The sequence below is a fragment of the Dioscorea cayenensis genome, chromosome 4 (assembly GCF_009730915.1).
Source record: "Dioscorea cayenensis subsp. rotundata cultivar TDr96_F1 chromosome 4, TDr96_F1_v2_PseudoChromosome.rev07_lg8_w22 25.fasta, whole genome shotgun sequence".
Lineage (NCBI taxonomy): Eukaryota > Viridiplantae > Streptophyta > Magnoliopsida > Dioscoreales > Dioscoreaceae > Dioscorea > Dioscorea cayenensis.
The window spans coordinates 2,186,346-2,199,977 of record NC_052474.1 but is presented as its reverse complement, the minus strand read 5'-3'; the positions used below and the strand labels follow the sequence as shown (position 1 = coordinate 2,199,977).

The following is a 13,632-nucleotide window of genomic DNA, read 5'->3' as shown; positions in this document are numbered from 1 at the left end:
ATATTGAAAACAAACCGATAACTGAGAGTGAGTCAATCGGTATCTAAACACTTTTTAGCGTATATATAAACGCACGACTAACACAAGATCGAACCCTATCGCACAAGATACGATAATACGGTAATCAATACAGTGAATCCCATAACAACGTATGTAACAAAGACGGACAATAACAATGCAGGCTGTAGTTTTCTCGATTGCATTCTTTATCTTTCCTAAGATTAATCTAAGCTTCCAATGTGAGTTTTTCGGGAAGTGTAAGTGAAGAACTAGATGTTGACAATGTGAAGTTGGCCATTATAATATATAAATCAAGCTTGTTCTCCAATGAAAGATGAATAGCACCATGCACTAAAAAGCGAAGAAAGCGATACACCATCAACAAACGCAAATCGAGACACATCAAACCAGCGGTCAAACACAAACATGATACAAACCCACTAGAAGTGGCTTGTTCTCCATTTTCATCCATGCATTGCTATCTATATATGAAGAGACATATGCACAGTGGCATAAAGCTGCTGATATGTGTGAATTTAGAATCAACAACTACAGCTAGCCTTGGGATGCACCAAGTTCTTTGCTTGGAATTGTGGTTTTCAATGTCTTTTCTCTTAAAAAGCCTGTAAATAGATATTAATTCTCTCGAAGATACATTGTTTTTTTTTTAAAGCGTTCATGTACTCTCAAAAATAACATTTATTTATTATCCTTTTGAACAACATGGTTCTTACCTTTAATAATATTGCAAAATGTAACTTGACATTATTCCCATCATGCATTATTATTTTATTTTATTTTATTTTAAAGTAAATAACCATAAATTTATTGAAAAAAAAAAAATTTCAATAGAACGGATTAATTTTGTTATATATATATATATATATATACACATATATATTTGGTTAAAAAAGCTACAAACAACTAGAGCAACAAATACCAAAAACTAGAAACAGAAAACTTAAAAGGGAAAGTTTAAAACAAGGCAAATCTCCATAAGCCACCGGAAAAGATCCCGGCCTTGATGGTAAAGCGACAATTCCGGTGAGCTTCGGCCTTGGGCTGCAAGACTAAGCTACCACATTCCATTCTCTAGGAATTAGATCCACAGTTAAATTTGATGATGATGTCCTCAAATAATTGTGTATCTTGTGTATGCCATTTTGAATCCTCCAATTACACGGATCATGATCCTTGTTGCAGGTGTACATGGATCTTTTCGTATATTTAATGCAACAAAAGATCAGCCTAATTAAAAAAACCCTCCACTTATATATTTATAAATTTCTTTCAAATAGCCGATGTCGGGAATTTTATATGAAAAATAGATAAACCACTGATTTATTGATAAAAAAAAAAAACAGTACAGGGATAAAATTCTCTCACCAGAAAAGGAGAATGTCAGTCTAATTTTGGATCGGTTACTTATTGCATTGTATATTTTTATGAATTCTCTCTCACTGTCATATCTTTTCTTGATTCCATTGTGTGGCTTTTTTGGAGGATGCCTCTGCTGCTGTGGGGCATACATTGGTCTTCTTGGTTGGTGATCGTGAGTTCAAGCGTATGCATAAAGCTTTATATATATATATATATATATATATATAATATAATATAAGTTTTTGGTTTGAATAGATTGTTACATAAGAGAGAGGTGCAAACGCCTGAGTCGCACGGCCCATCACGACGGTTCGGCCGTGCCTGGCCCGCTGTCGGCCTACAGTGACCACGCCAGCCATGCCCGCTGCCCGCTCACCGCCGTCGCCGGCCCAGACCGGTCACCCGAAAGACGCTCCCACGTCGTTATCGTGTCACGTGGCCCGACTGACCACTAAAATCCATAAACAGCGTCTTCTTCTTCTTCTAGAGACTCAGTTATTTGCGATGAATTAAATCTTTTTAAATAATAATTTTTAATGATTTTCTTACTAGCAAGAATTAATAACTTTAATATTTTCGCTAAGCAAGCGAAACAATATAACTATCCCGCTACCACCACCAAGACGCGATCTACTACCCAACTCCACCGCCTCGCAAGAAGATTGCAGTCCTTTGCTTTTAGTGAGAAAAGTGATCGACTGACAAGAGGAGCCGCATGAACCAAGAAACAGTAAATGACTACGTCCGCCGATTGGTTGAAGCGTAAGACAGCTATCATGAACAACAACACAATGACAGAGGGTTTAGCTGATACCGAGGGGCCTTACACCATCCGAGCTGCTCAACTTCAACCCGTGTGATGAAGAAAGTAGATTAATCAAATGAAGCTAAGTTTGTAATTTTAAATTGTGAAGTTTATCATTTTCTTAATCGTTTTGCAAGTTGTACTTTCAAGCTTTGTTTCTCATAGCTTTTTAAATAAATGGCATTTTTCCTATATCTATTTTGTAATTTATAGTTTATCTCTATTTCAATGTAATTTTATTTTCTAATATTATGTTAAATTTTAAAAATGTCTTTTTGTATTCATGTAAATTTTAAATTTTTGTATATTTTTAATTATTTTTTCTATAGTCTTTATGTGTTGTACATTTTTTACAATCAAGAAACTTATATTTTATGATATTTAGATTTTTCTTAAAAATTTCCTTAATTTTTAGTATTTTTAAAGTATTTTATATAATTTTTACAAATTTTACAATATTTTTAAAGAATTTATAATTTAAAAATAAAAAGTTAGGGTCGCTCCGTACACTTGGGTACTGGCTAGTAGCCGCGTGGTCTGTCGACTGCTCAGACGGCACTGTGGCCGTACCCTCAAGATGATCTGTGTCAGCCTGGCCGGCCCGAAGCATCGCATCAGGTCCTGTCAAGACTGCCATGCACGGGTCAGTCCTATGCCATCTTTGCAACTCTACATAAAAGCAAGTTGTGAAGCGGGGAAGAAAAAGAGAGTCAGCTCTCTTATTCATTCATCTTTCTTTTTATAAACATTAATTTATTATCCCATGATGAATGAAGTAGATAAATCACAGATTTATTGAAAAACCAGAATTGCCCATGATTTTCTCTGATATATTGTGTATTTATTTTTTTATATGCTCATGGTAGCACAGTCATAAATGTTGGAGCCGTTATTAAAAAAAAAAAAAAAATTGTTGGAGCCGTCCTCTCTTCTTGCATTCAATCGCCTGGCTGCCACGGAGGCACTATCGATCCATATTCTCTTTTTGCTCGCTAAATTAAATGGGAAAATCTTGAGTGCCTTGGTTATATAATTATGAAAAAATAAAAATACCATTTGATTTATTGAGCGACAATACTGAAAGTGAGAGGTCCTCTCTCATCCGAAAGTGAGGATACAAAAATATAGTAAATAAAAAGCGTGTAAATATCAAAAACTAGTGCTCTTTTTATTTTCGTTTTTCAGTTTTTAGTCCTCTAATATAAAATCAGTGCTTTTAGTCCTCGATATTTACTGGCGTTTCATATCTTTTTCTCCCTCTAGCGATATCTACTCTTTGGTCTCTGTATTCTACGTATTTTTATCGTCCTCCAATTCATCGATTGGAAGGGCCAAAGAAAGCGCCAGATTCGTCGATTCGAGGACCAAAAAGATGAAATACGAAAAATAAGAGGACCATATTACTGATATATATATTTTTAAGTTATTCTCGAATTGTTTTTATATAAATTGGTGACGAAAGACTATTTTATTTTTATTTTTCGTTTGTGTTTGAGAGGGCTTTCGAGCTCAGACATATCAAATACAAATAAGGTAAAACAATTAGCTTATGCCCTTGGTTTTTCCGAGTTGTTATTCACTTTCAATTTTGGATATGTTTATAAAATTATATATAAATATATATATTTTTTAAAAAAATAAATTAAATAAATTAGTAAATATCAAAACCCACATGTTGATATATAATCCACTCTCAATTCATTGATAAAATCCAAAGAAAAGAAGAGAATAAAAAAAACATATAAAAACAATTAAAACCATGCATGATCCCAAATCCAAGCAGTCCTCGATCATGATCACAAACTTAACACAAAACAATGGTACGTACGTGCATGCATGAATAGCAGCACTTACCTGTGGAGCATCCTCAGGATGAAATCCGAAAATCGAAGGCTAAAGCCACCAAAGAACAAAGCAACGGCGCACAAGAATGGGAAACCAGTGAGCTCAAGGACAAGTGGTAACAAGTCTTTAGCCTTTGGTGTCCCCCCTCCGTAAATACTAAGGTATATGTTGCATGTGAAAGCCACCAGAAGAGTCAACAAGGCAAAGAAGAAGGACACAACTGCCAATATATACTTGGTCGGAAGTGCTTTCCTGAAGGCTTCTGGCCTATAGTTGGATGTCAGCAATGACAAGAAGAGAAGAAGAGAACAAGTCGCAAATGACAACCCCATCACATAGGCATGACTGAACACCTTGAACCCCACTGACTCATCATTGAAATGGTTCCCTTTAGTACTATTAGTCATGTTGTTGTTAGATGGTCCAGTTCTACTGTCTGAGTCTTTGCCTCCGGGAATGTTGAAGCTAGTGGCAAACACCACTGCTGCAAGGAGACCTGAGCATGTCTTCCCTATGTCCATCAACTGATTCCTTCCACTCTTCATCATCTCGGCATGGTTCTCGTTGAACAGCTCTTGAGCTGTTTTCTCTTCTGCATTTCTGTTGTTTACCATATCCTTTGGGACCAACTTCTTCACCGTCTGTGTACATACAATAACAGAAATCTTATAATATTACCTGAATAAATATAATATGTAAATATATATAAAGCTATATATATATATCTATGTCTCTAACTAACCTCGAACCATATGATCTCTCGCTGCATCTGTAGTGCAAACCCTTCGTCTTTGATGGTTGTTACAGCAGCATAATGCAGGATGGTGTTGTTCATCTCGTCATCTTTGTTCATCTCGTCGTCTGTAACATCCGACAACAACCAAGATGGTAACATCGGATTGGGTCCTTTTATCATCTCAGCTATAATCTTCACAATCTTCACTTGACCGTGTTTAATTGCAACTTGTAGGACATTTTTCCCCTCCAGGTCTTTGAACTGAGCTGATTGCGGGTATACCTTCAAAAAATTTTGTTTTTATTTCTTTTAGAAAAATAGATAATGCATAAATTCATTAAAAATGTGAGGAAAATGAAATATATATGAAGGTTCTGAAAATTAACCAAAAGAAGTACTGAGATGTGCAGAACAATATATATATATATATATATACACACACACCTTCAAAATTTGTTCCACAAAATCATATAGCCCCATCTTGGCACCAACTATGAGAGGTGATTCAGCCCATCTTGTCAGTTGCCTCTTTGCGGGTTCTGGCAAGCTACTTTTGATTTGCTTCGTGAATTCTTTAATCGAATTATTTTGCTCTATTATCAAATTCTTTTGCTCCGAAATCAATTTCTTTTGCTCAGAAATCAGATTCATTGCATGCTCTAAAATCAAATCCTTTTCCTTTGGGAGACTACTAGTAGTTCTTTCATTTAGACTATCAGATGAAACCAATTCCTTGTGCGTGTGGAGACTACTAGTAGTTCTTCTATTTGAACCATCCAATGGAGTATTTTGGTTGTCGATTTTTTGCTCTTCTTCTTCTTCTTCTTCTTCCTCTTCATCATCATCATCATCATCATCATCATCATCAAAGTCATCAAAGTCCTCCTCATCATCAAAGTCCTTATCAATTTCATCATCGTCACCATTTTTTCTCTTAAAAATCATATTTTCAGGCTTCATGTCAGTTTGCTTTTTCTTGAACGTTCCTTTATTGATGAAATCCCAGTACTCCGGATCTCTTGCAAGGTATGCAATAAGCTTCATGGTTTGTACATGGTTTGTCTTTAATATTTCAAGTTCCTCTATACTGTTGAACACTGCCCAATTTCAAAGTAGCTAATCAAGGACATTAGAAACAGTTATATATAATTAAAGAATTTATTAAAAATAATAAAGTTATAGAGCGTTGCAAGTCAGAGTGATCCGAGAGAAGGAAACTGAAATTCAAACTAAAGACCCATATATATATATATATATATATGTAATGGCCTGGCCCAAGTTACCCCGCATGCTAATATCTACATGGATTTTTTTAGAAGAATAAAAAAACCATTTTCTCAACGAAAGATGCATATGCTAGTTGGCCCATTAAAAAAAAATTATAAATTTCAGAAGGAAAAAAAACTGTTAATCTTCCTTTAAAAATCCTTGCATGTTGTCATATAAAACATGTTTTTCAATATATTTAAAATAAAAAATTTATCAATGACACCACATAATTATATATATATATATATATATTTAAATAAAGTGGATAAACCATGAATTTATTAAGAAAAAAAGGAACAGAGAGTACTAAGTACAAACAGAAAAGAACCGAACAAGGAAACTACAAAATAAAACTAATATCCTCACCAATTATATATAACCATATAAGACAGTGGGAATAAAAGCCTTTAGCCTTTTTATGCAAGGACAAAATAATAAATCCTTATTATACCAATAAGTAGATAATATAGTTCGCTTATTAGTTAAGAAAATATGGTTCGCCACATCAACATCACAAATGACATTGAACAAAATTTTAAATAAACTTGTGATTTATCTACTTTATTCAAAAAAAAAAAATTAAATAAACTAAAACCATGACAAATATCTTTTATGATAAAAAAATAAATATGTAATTCATAGATTAGATATGAATTTAATTTTTATGTTTAGAAGATTCAAACTTACATTTTTTCAAAATGAAAATAATAAAGAGCCGCACTCGAGAAGCATCCAGGTAGAGCCCTTCCAACAAAATAAAGATCTTTTAGTATTAAAAATCATAATTTATATACATAGAATTTAAGAAAAAAAAATAAAAGAATGAACTATGAATAAGCTTGGTTAAGGAATTACCAACAAGCTTCGCTACATAGAAAAAGTACCATATTAGTTGATATTTTTTCACAAATTTTCTTTTGGACATTGCCTCTGATGCTTCAAAAAGTTTGTCGCTTTTAGCATTACTCTCAACCTTCACAATTTATTCATGAAAATGAAATTAAATTTTAAAAATAAAATATTTTAAAATATGAAATAAAATTTAAAATAAAAGTAAACAGACATGAGTATCAAAACTTCATTAATTTACCCAATAATGGTGCGAGATGGACTTGCCAAGCTCCTCGTCATCTATATTTTTTTCACGTTGGTTGGATTTATCATGGCTATCCAATGGAATGACTGAAAATGATATATATATATATATATATGATAATTATTGATTCAAAATAGTACTTTACATTAAAAAAAACAGAGAAAAAAAGTAATATATAAAGGTATATATATATATATAAATATATATATATATATCGGGAATTTTGCGCGTAGCAATGATCTCATGCTTTTCTTGTTCTTTAGTACGTACTTAAATAGTATTTAATAAAAACACTTGTATTATTCAGTTTCATTACAAGTATAAAAGTGGATAAATTTCTTAACATTCTTCAGATATACTTTTCTCATTATATTTTTTTAAATTTATAATATGTTCTTAGTTCGTAATTAATAATAATAATAATAATAATATATATATATATATATATATAGCATGATGGATCGAGTATAATTTTTTATTTATTTTTGTGAAAATGATAATTTGAAATATAATTTATAAATTAATAAAGTTAAAGAATATTATCATACGATTTATTTGAATGATAGTTGGAGAATGAGGGCGTCGATCATTTGCAACAAATAAATTATATATAAAGAACTTTTTGCTAAATATTATAATGATAAACATTAAATCACAACTAAAAGAAATTAATTATATATATATATATATACATCAAGAGCGTACTCACATGTGTAAAGAAATGATTCCGCCGGCCCCAACTCCAAACTGCTTCGAAACACTTGTGGAATGGTGACTATGAGTTGTAACGGGGTCAGTGCTTTCAAATTTCTAGTATAAATCAAAAATCCAAATTCTTGTGCTATTTCCAAAGCGAGGTCTACAAATAAAAAAAAGTCATTATTAATGCATAAAAATATTTATTAAATATAAGAATTAATACACAAGGGACGCATCATCTAAAGACGTCTGTAGATTTTAAATAATTTGCTTACGCCCCCAAAGGTTTGTTGGATGGTCGTCATCCCTCATTTTTATTTTTTTATCATCTACAGACGTCCGTAGAAGGTGATGATTATATATATATACTAGTTAAAGTATCAAAATAAATATTTTTTTTATATGAATCACACAAACAAGAATTTGAGGCCATGACACAAATGGTTAAGTGTAGCTTTAATTTTCCCTATTCAACTACTGATGAAGATGTATATTTTGTACCTTCACCTGAAAACACATGGTATAGGTTAGCAAACCTGAACTCACAAATAGGGAACCATTATTATTACTATATTCAATGAGACTCAAATTTGAAATATTTAAATGTCTTACATTTATCTTTCACATTATAGCCAATGCCGCTAAGCTATGAATCTTTTGGCATGGTTATTTCTCTTCAATTATATGTTAATATATTCTTATCAAGTGTGTGTATATATATTTATCAAAAACAAAGTTGAATAAAGGCATGGGTGGCAAAAGCATGCAGATACCTGGATTATTGCCCAATATTGCACAGTGAAGAACACTGGCCCCAGTGAGAGTTCTGTGATGGACGCCGTCACGGTTTTGCCGCTTGAGCTTGTGGAAAGTAGCTGCACTACCAAAAAGAGCGGCCTTCAAGAGTGGTGTCTCAAGTTTATTGTTTCTCTCTTCTATCAGATTCGGATTTTTATCGATGAGCGCAGTGGCCACAGACAAACTATCCATGGCCGCTGCCACGTGAAGCGCCGTGTCCCCAACTTCATTCTTGGCCATCAAGTTCGCCGGCTGCATCATTTTGATGAGTTGGAGTGCTAACAGCTCGGTCTTCTTCCCATAGGATATGATTACATTGAGGAGTGGGTCTTTGGAGATTTACCCGCGGGACATCATCATCCTTTTTGTCACTACCCTTCATAAATTTTTGTAGGAATGTGAAGTCACCTCTTCGGATTGCATTGTCTATTTCTATGAATTCTCTCAATGTCAGCCGTATTTCCTGCTCGGATTTTGTAGCTGCCTCATTATTGGAGCTGGTGCCGGGGTCCATTGATCTTCTTAATTTGGTTTGTGATCTTACACAGAGTTCAAGTGTATAGGGATTTTTTATATATGTATGTATATATATAAAGAAAAAAGTAAGGTTTTTGTGTTGATATATCACTTAGATCACAAATGATAGTTAAGTATCAAGAAGAGAAAAAGAAAAGGTGGGCTCTCTCTCTCTCTCTCTCTTTTTAATTCCTTTTTTTATTTTTTAAACTCTTTTAGTGTACATGTCGTTTAAATTCTTGGCGTACTAAGATTTTTTTTTGTTTTTAAAAAAAAAGTTGAAGAATTTTTCTTAGCTGTGTGTTGATGGTGCAATTGCAGGGCATTAGTTAGTTAGTTTTGAATAAGGTGGATAAACCACAATTTATTAAAAAGAAAAAATTGCAGGGCATTAGTTGAGGGGCTTTGATTGGTTCTGTTTTTTTAAAAAAATTTACACAATATTATTGTACTATGTTATTTACATAGTTGTTTACACAATATTGTACTATTTTATTTACATAGTTGCATATATAAAAGATTTAAATTAATAATATATACACATATAGGGATAAAAAGGTATAATCTCAGATTGGTCTCTCTACTTTCTCTTCTCTTTTGGACCCCTCTACTCGAAATGTTCCCTAAGTAGTCCTCTACTCTTGAAAATGGTTCTACTTGAGTCCTTTTTACTCTAAAATAGGCTAATTATCGTATCAGATTTTTCAAAGTAGAGAGACTAGATAGAAAGAGATTAAGGGTAGAGGGACTAAATTGGGTCATTTTCAAGAGTAGAGGGATTAGCGGAGCGCATTTTTGAGTAGAGGGACCAAAAAAAAAAGAGATAGAAAAGTAGAGGGACCAATTTGAGTATTATACCAAAAAAATAGAATTATGTTATATAGCGCTCCAATAATAAAAGAATTGGTATTCTGCTGCCTTTTCTTCTATATAGTTCGGTCAATTACAGGTCCATATTTCTTTACAAAAATTGTGCTATCAATAAATCCCTGATTTATCCAAATTTTTTTTTTTTAAAAAAAATTGTGCTTTGCTTGGCTTATTTGTGTTAGTTAATGAGAAGCTTTGAAGGTGGCATAAATGTAGGCATGATTTGAAATTGTTAATTCTGTGTTTGTCTGTTTGGGGAATATGTACGTTGTCATTGAGTGCTTTTTTTAAGTTTTTTTCTCTTTTTTTCTTTTTCTTTTCTTTTTACTTTTCGCATAATCATTTTGGAATATGATTTTCTTTGCTTTAACTTAACTATGTTTTTTTTTCTCATTTGTTGTTTATAATGAATTTACACCTAATTAGATTGCTGCTTTGAAAATTAAGAATTTAAAAATTTCTTTTAAAGTTAATAATAAATCAAAAATAATACAAACATAGACATATTATTAAGAAAAAAAAGTATTGGGTGTCTAAATGACAGTCAAATTTCTCTTATATCTATCACTTGAACATGTATATAAGAAGAGAAAATACAAAGATTACCCAAGAAGATGCAGATATGAATAAAGAGAGTCATTCATTTTTTTATTTTTTTCTTTTCGCTTTTTGCATGGTGTATATTTAAATTCTAAATTAATTAGAAACTTGGTCTGATTAAAAAGCAGGGGCAATAGAGTATTGGACACGCAACGAATGGTGTATTATTTATTTTATCATATATTAGTTCTTTTTTAGATCAAGTTGAAGAATTTTGCTTTTGTTGCAAGTGCATATCAGTGAAAGGATTTGAAGGTGGCGTAAATGCAGGTCATGAGTTAAGATGAAGTTTTTGATATGGTGACTGAGAAGCGTTAAGCAGTGCCTTTTCATGCGGTTGGCAGGAACCAACAACGTGCCGGAAACAATGCACAGAAAGTCTGGATTCCATTTGATTATTTATTTATTATTATTTTTTTAATGAAGGCCACAAGCTAGCACCGCTCTATATGGGGGTGTCAAACAAATAGACAGATGCAGTGGTGTATCAATTACATTTAATTATTATCATAGTTCTTCAACTTAAGCTATTTTGATTCCAAAGCTATAAATAATTAATAGAGAAATACTTAATTAATTTTAATTAGAACCAAAATAGGTAAGAGGTGAAGGTGTTTAAATATTCTATTGCTCATCTCCAATGTGGCAAAATATTACAATTGATTAGGCTGGTTCTGCACTTTCATCAATGCATTACTATATATCAATATTATTCACTCAAAATATGAAGAGATCTATGTGCGAAGTGGCATAGAGGCTTATGTGTAAGAATTTAGATTCAACAGCCTTACACCGCATCAAGTTCTTTGCTTAGAAATGTGCTTAGGGTCCATGTCCTTTCTTTTTCCAAACTTGTTTGCTTGTGTCTCAGGGGATGGGAAAGGTGATTAGATTCTCAATTAGTTTTCTCGTTATAACTTCACTAATTTGTAGGCTTGATTTTAGAGCTTAGTATTCAATTTTATTACAGCTATTGTTGTTAATATAACATTACAACCAACCTTAAAACCTATTTTGTTTTTGTGGTTTTATAGTTAATTTGTATTTATTAATCTTGCTGTGATTTGACAAACATAAAATTTAAGGACCTAACAACGGCATATGATGATGCCCATGTAGTCCTTCACTATAGGGATGGCAACGGGTCGGGTCGGGTGCGGGTATTACCCGCACCTGCAGTCTCGATACCCCACTAATATACCCGAACCCGAACCCGACGGGTTTTAAAACCCAAACCCACACCCGCACCGACGGGATAATCGGGTACCAGCAGATACTCCCCGCTCCCCAATATTAAAAATTAATAAAAAAATATTATTTTTTTATAAAAAAAGTAACTTAAAAAGTAATTATAATTTTTTTATAAAAATAAAAATAAAAATACAATTATTATAAAAATTACAAGACCAAACTAAAGAGGAAAAAAATAAAAAAACCCCTAAATTGTTAAGTTGTAGAACATATTAGTATATATAAATATATATATATATGTATATATACATATATATATTATATAAATATTTTAGTAATTTTAATTTCGGGTCAGGTACGGGTTCGGGTACGGGTCGGGTATTAGAATTCCCATACCCGCACCCGCACCCGTTTCATACAAGTCGGGTTTTACCCGAACCCGACCCGAAACCCCGTCAAATCGGGTTTTACCCGTCAAACTCGGGTCGGGTTGGGTCGGGTATGGGTATTATTGTCATCCGTACTTCACTATGATGTGGTAGTTGAGCTATGGAACCGAAAAATGTTACACCAACACTGTAGACAGAGCTAAGGTTAATTAAGCAATTGTTTGAGGACTTGTAAATAGTGGAAGAATATATTTGTACTATCTCTTATGTGGTTGAGATGTTTATATTCCATCAGTATCTCCAGAATGATATATTTCTACTTTGTGAATAAGAATTTATTTTTCTTTTGGATTGTGGAAAATTTACGAGATTGTTTTATTATTTGAGTTATGAAAGAAGAAAATTAGAGTAGTGCAGCAAAAGCGTGTTGTCAAAAGTATACAACTCAATATATGAGAAACCAGGTTAACTAAAGTAATCAGTAGATATATATATATATATATTTGAAAAAGTGGATAAACCACATTCATTAAAAATAAAATAGTACAGCAAGATAGATTAACCACCATAAGTGGTAATACAAAACAAAGCAAACCCAAACCAGCTGAGGAGCGTAGCTCCCCACTATTCCAATAGAGAACCCTAGCCCGTGCTCAGACTTGGGGACTCCTCAGATGTTGTAACCCCCTTCGGATTCCCAACATGAGGTCCCAGAAACTCGAGGCTTCTACGAATGGTTTTCATGGAATCAGCAGATATATGTGATTGTCTTTAAAAATATTCTTAATTATTGTTAAGCAAATTTTGAGTAAGAGAACGGGTATCAGAACCACTAAGTGAACTTCTATAGTTTTCGTTCAAAGCTTGCTAAGGAAACTTTGATAACAAAATTTTCATAAGGGGGTGAGTGTAATACCCCGACCTGTTGGAATTTACCTTCATAATAATTAAAGTTACATAAGGGTTGCAAAGATGGGTCATTTCTGTTTAAAAGCCCAAATTGAAAACACAAGGACTTATATGTGAGATTTTGGGCTCATGAGCAAATAAGAGGGTTTGAATTCTGGAGACCAAAAACTGAAAAGTAAGTTGGCAGGGACCTTTTGAAAATACATATGACCATTGGTGATTTGTTAGAGAATTTTTTGTAAGACTTTTCATTGTCAGGGACTAAAAAAGAATTTCAGCAAAAAATAAAATAAACAAAAAAGGAGAAAAGTTAGGTCAACCGAAGGGGTTTCATCCTCCCAATAATAGAGTGAAAAAGGGGAAAAAAAAATGAATTTGAGGCTTTAAAGTGTTAGGTTAGGATATCGTGGAGTTCGCCGGAGTGATTGCATTACTTGATAAGAGTTTTTCTTAATGTATTATATTGTTCATGCAAGGCTTATGTATGTTTGGATGTGTGTATGTTATGTATGGGTGGTTTATGGGAGAA

The 13,632-nt window shown here is 32.9% G+C and overlaps 1 protein-coding gene across 1 annotated transcript; it reads right to left on the bottom strand.

Annotated features, from left to right (window-relative positions):
• Window positions 1-3,810: 3,810 nt before the first annotated feature.
• LOC120258315 lies at window positions 3,811-8,961 on the bottom strand. Its single transcript, XM_039265679.1, has 8 exons — window positions 8,604-8,961; window positions 7,841-7,990; window positions 7,126-7,217; window positions 6,891-7,008; window positions 6,723-6,779; window positions 5,211-5,863; window positions 4,773-5,048; window positions 3,811-4,671 (listed from the first exon to the last, which is right to left on the bottom strand). The coding sequence occupies exons 1-8, from the start codon at window positions 8,887-8,889 to the stop codon at window positions 4,036-4,038; spliced, it is 2,268 nt and encodes a 755-aa protein (XP_039121613.1). The 5' UTR covers window positions 8,890-8,961; the 3' UTR covers window positions 3,811-4,035.
• Window positions 8,962-13,632: the final 4,671 nt, after the last annotated feature.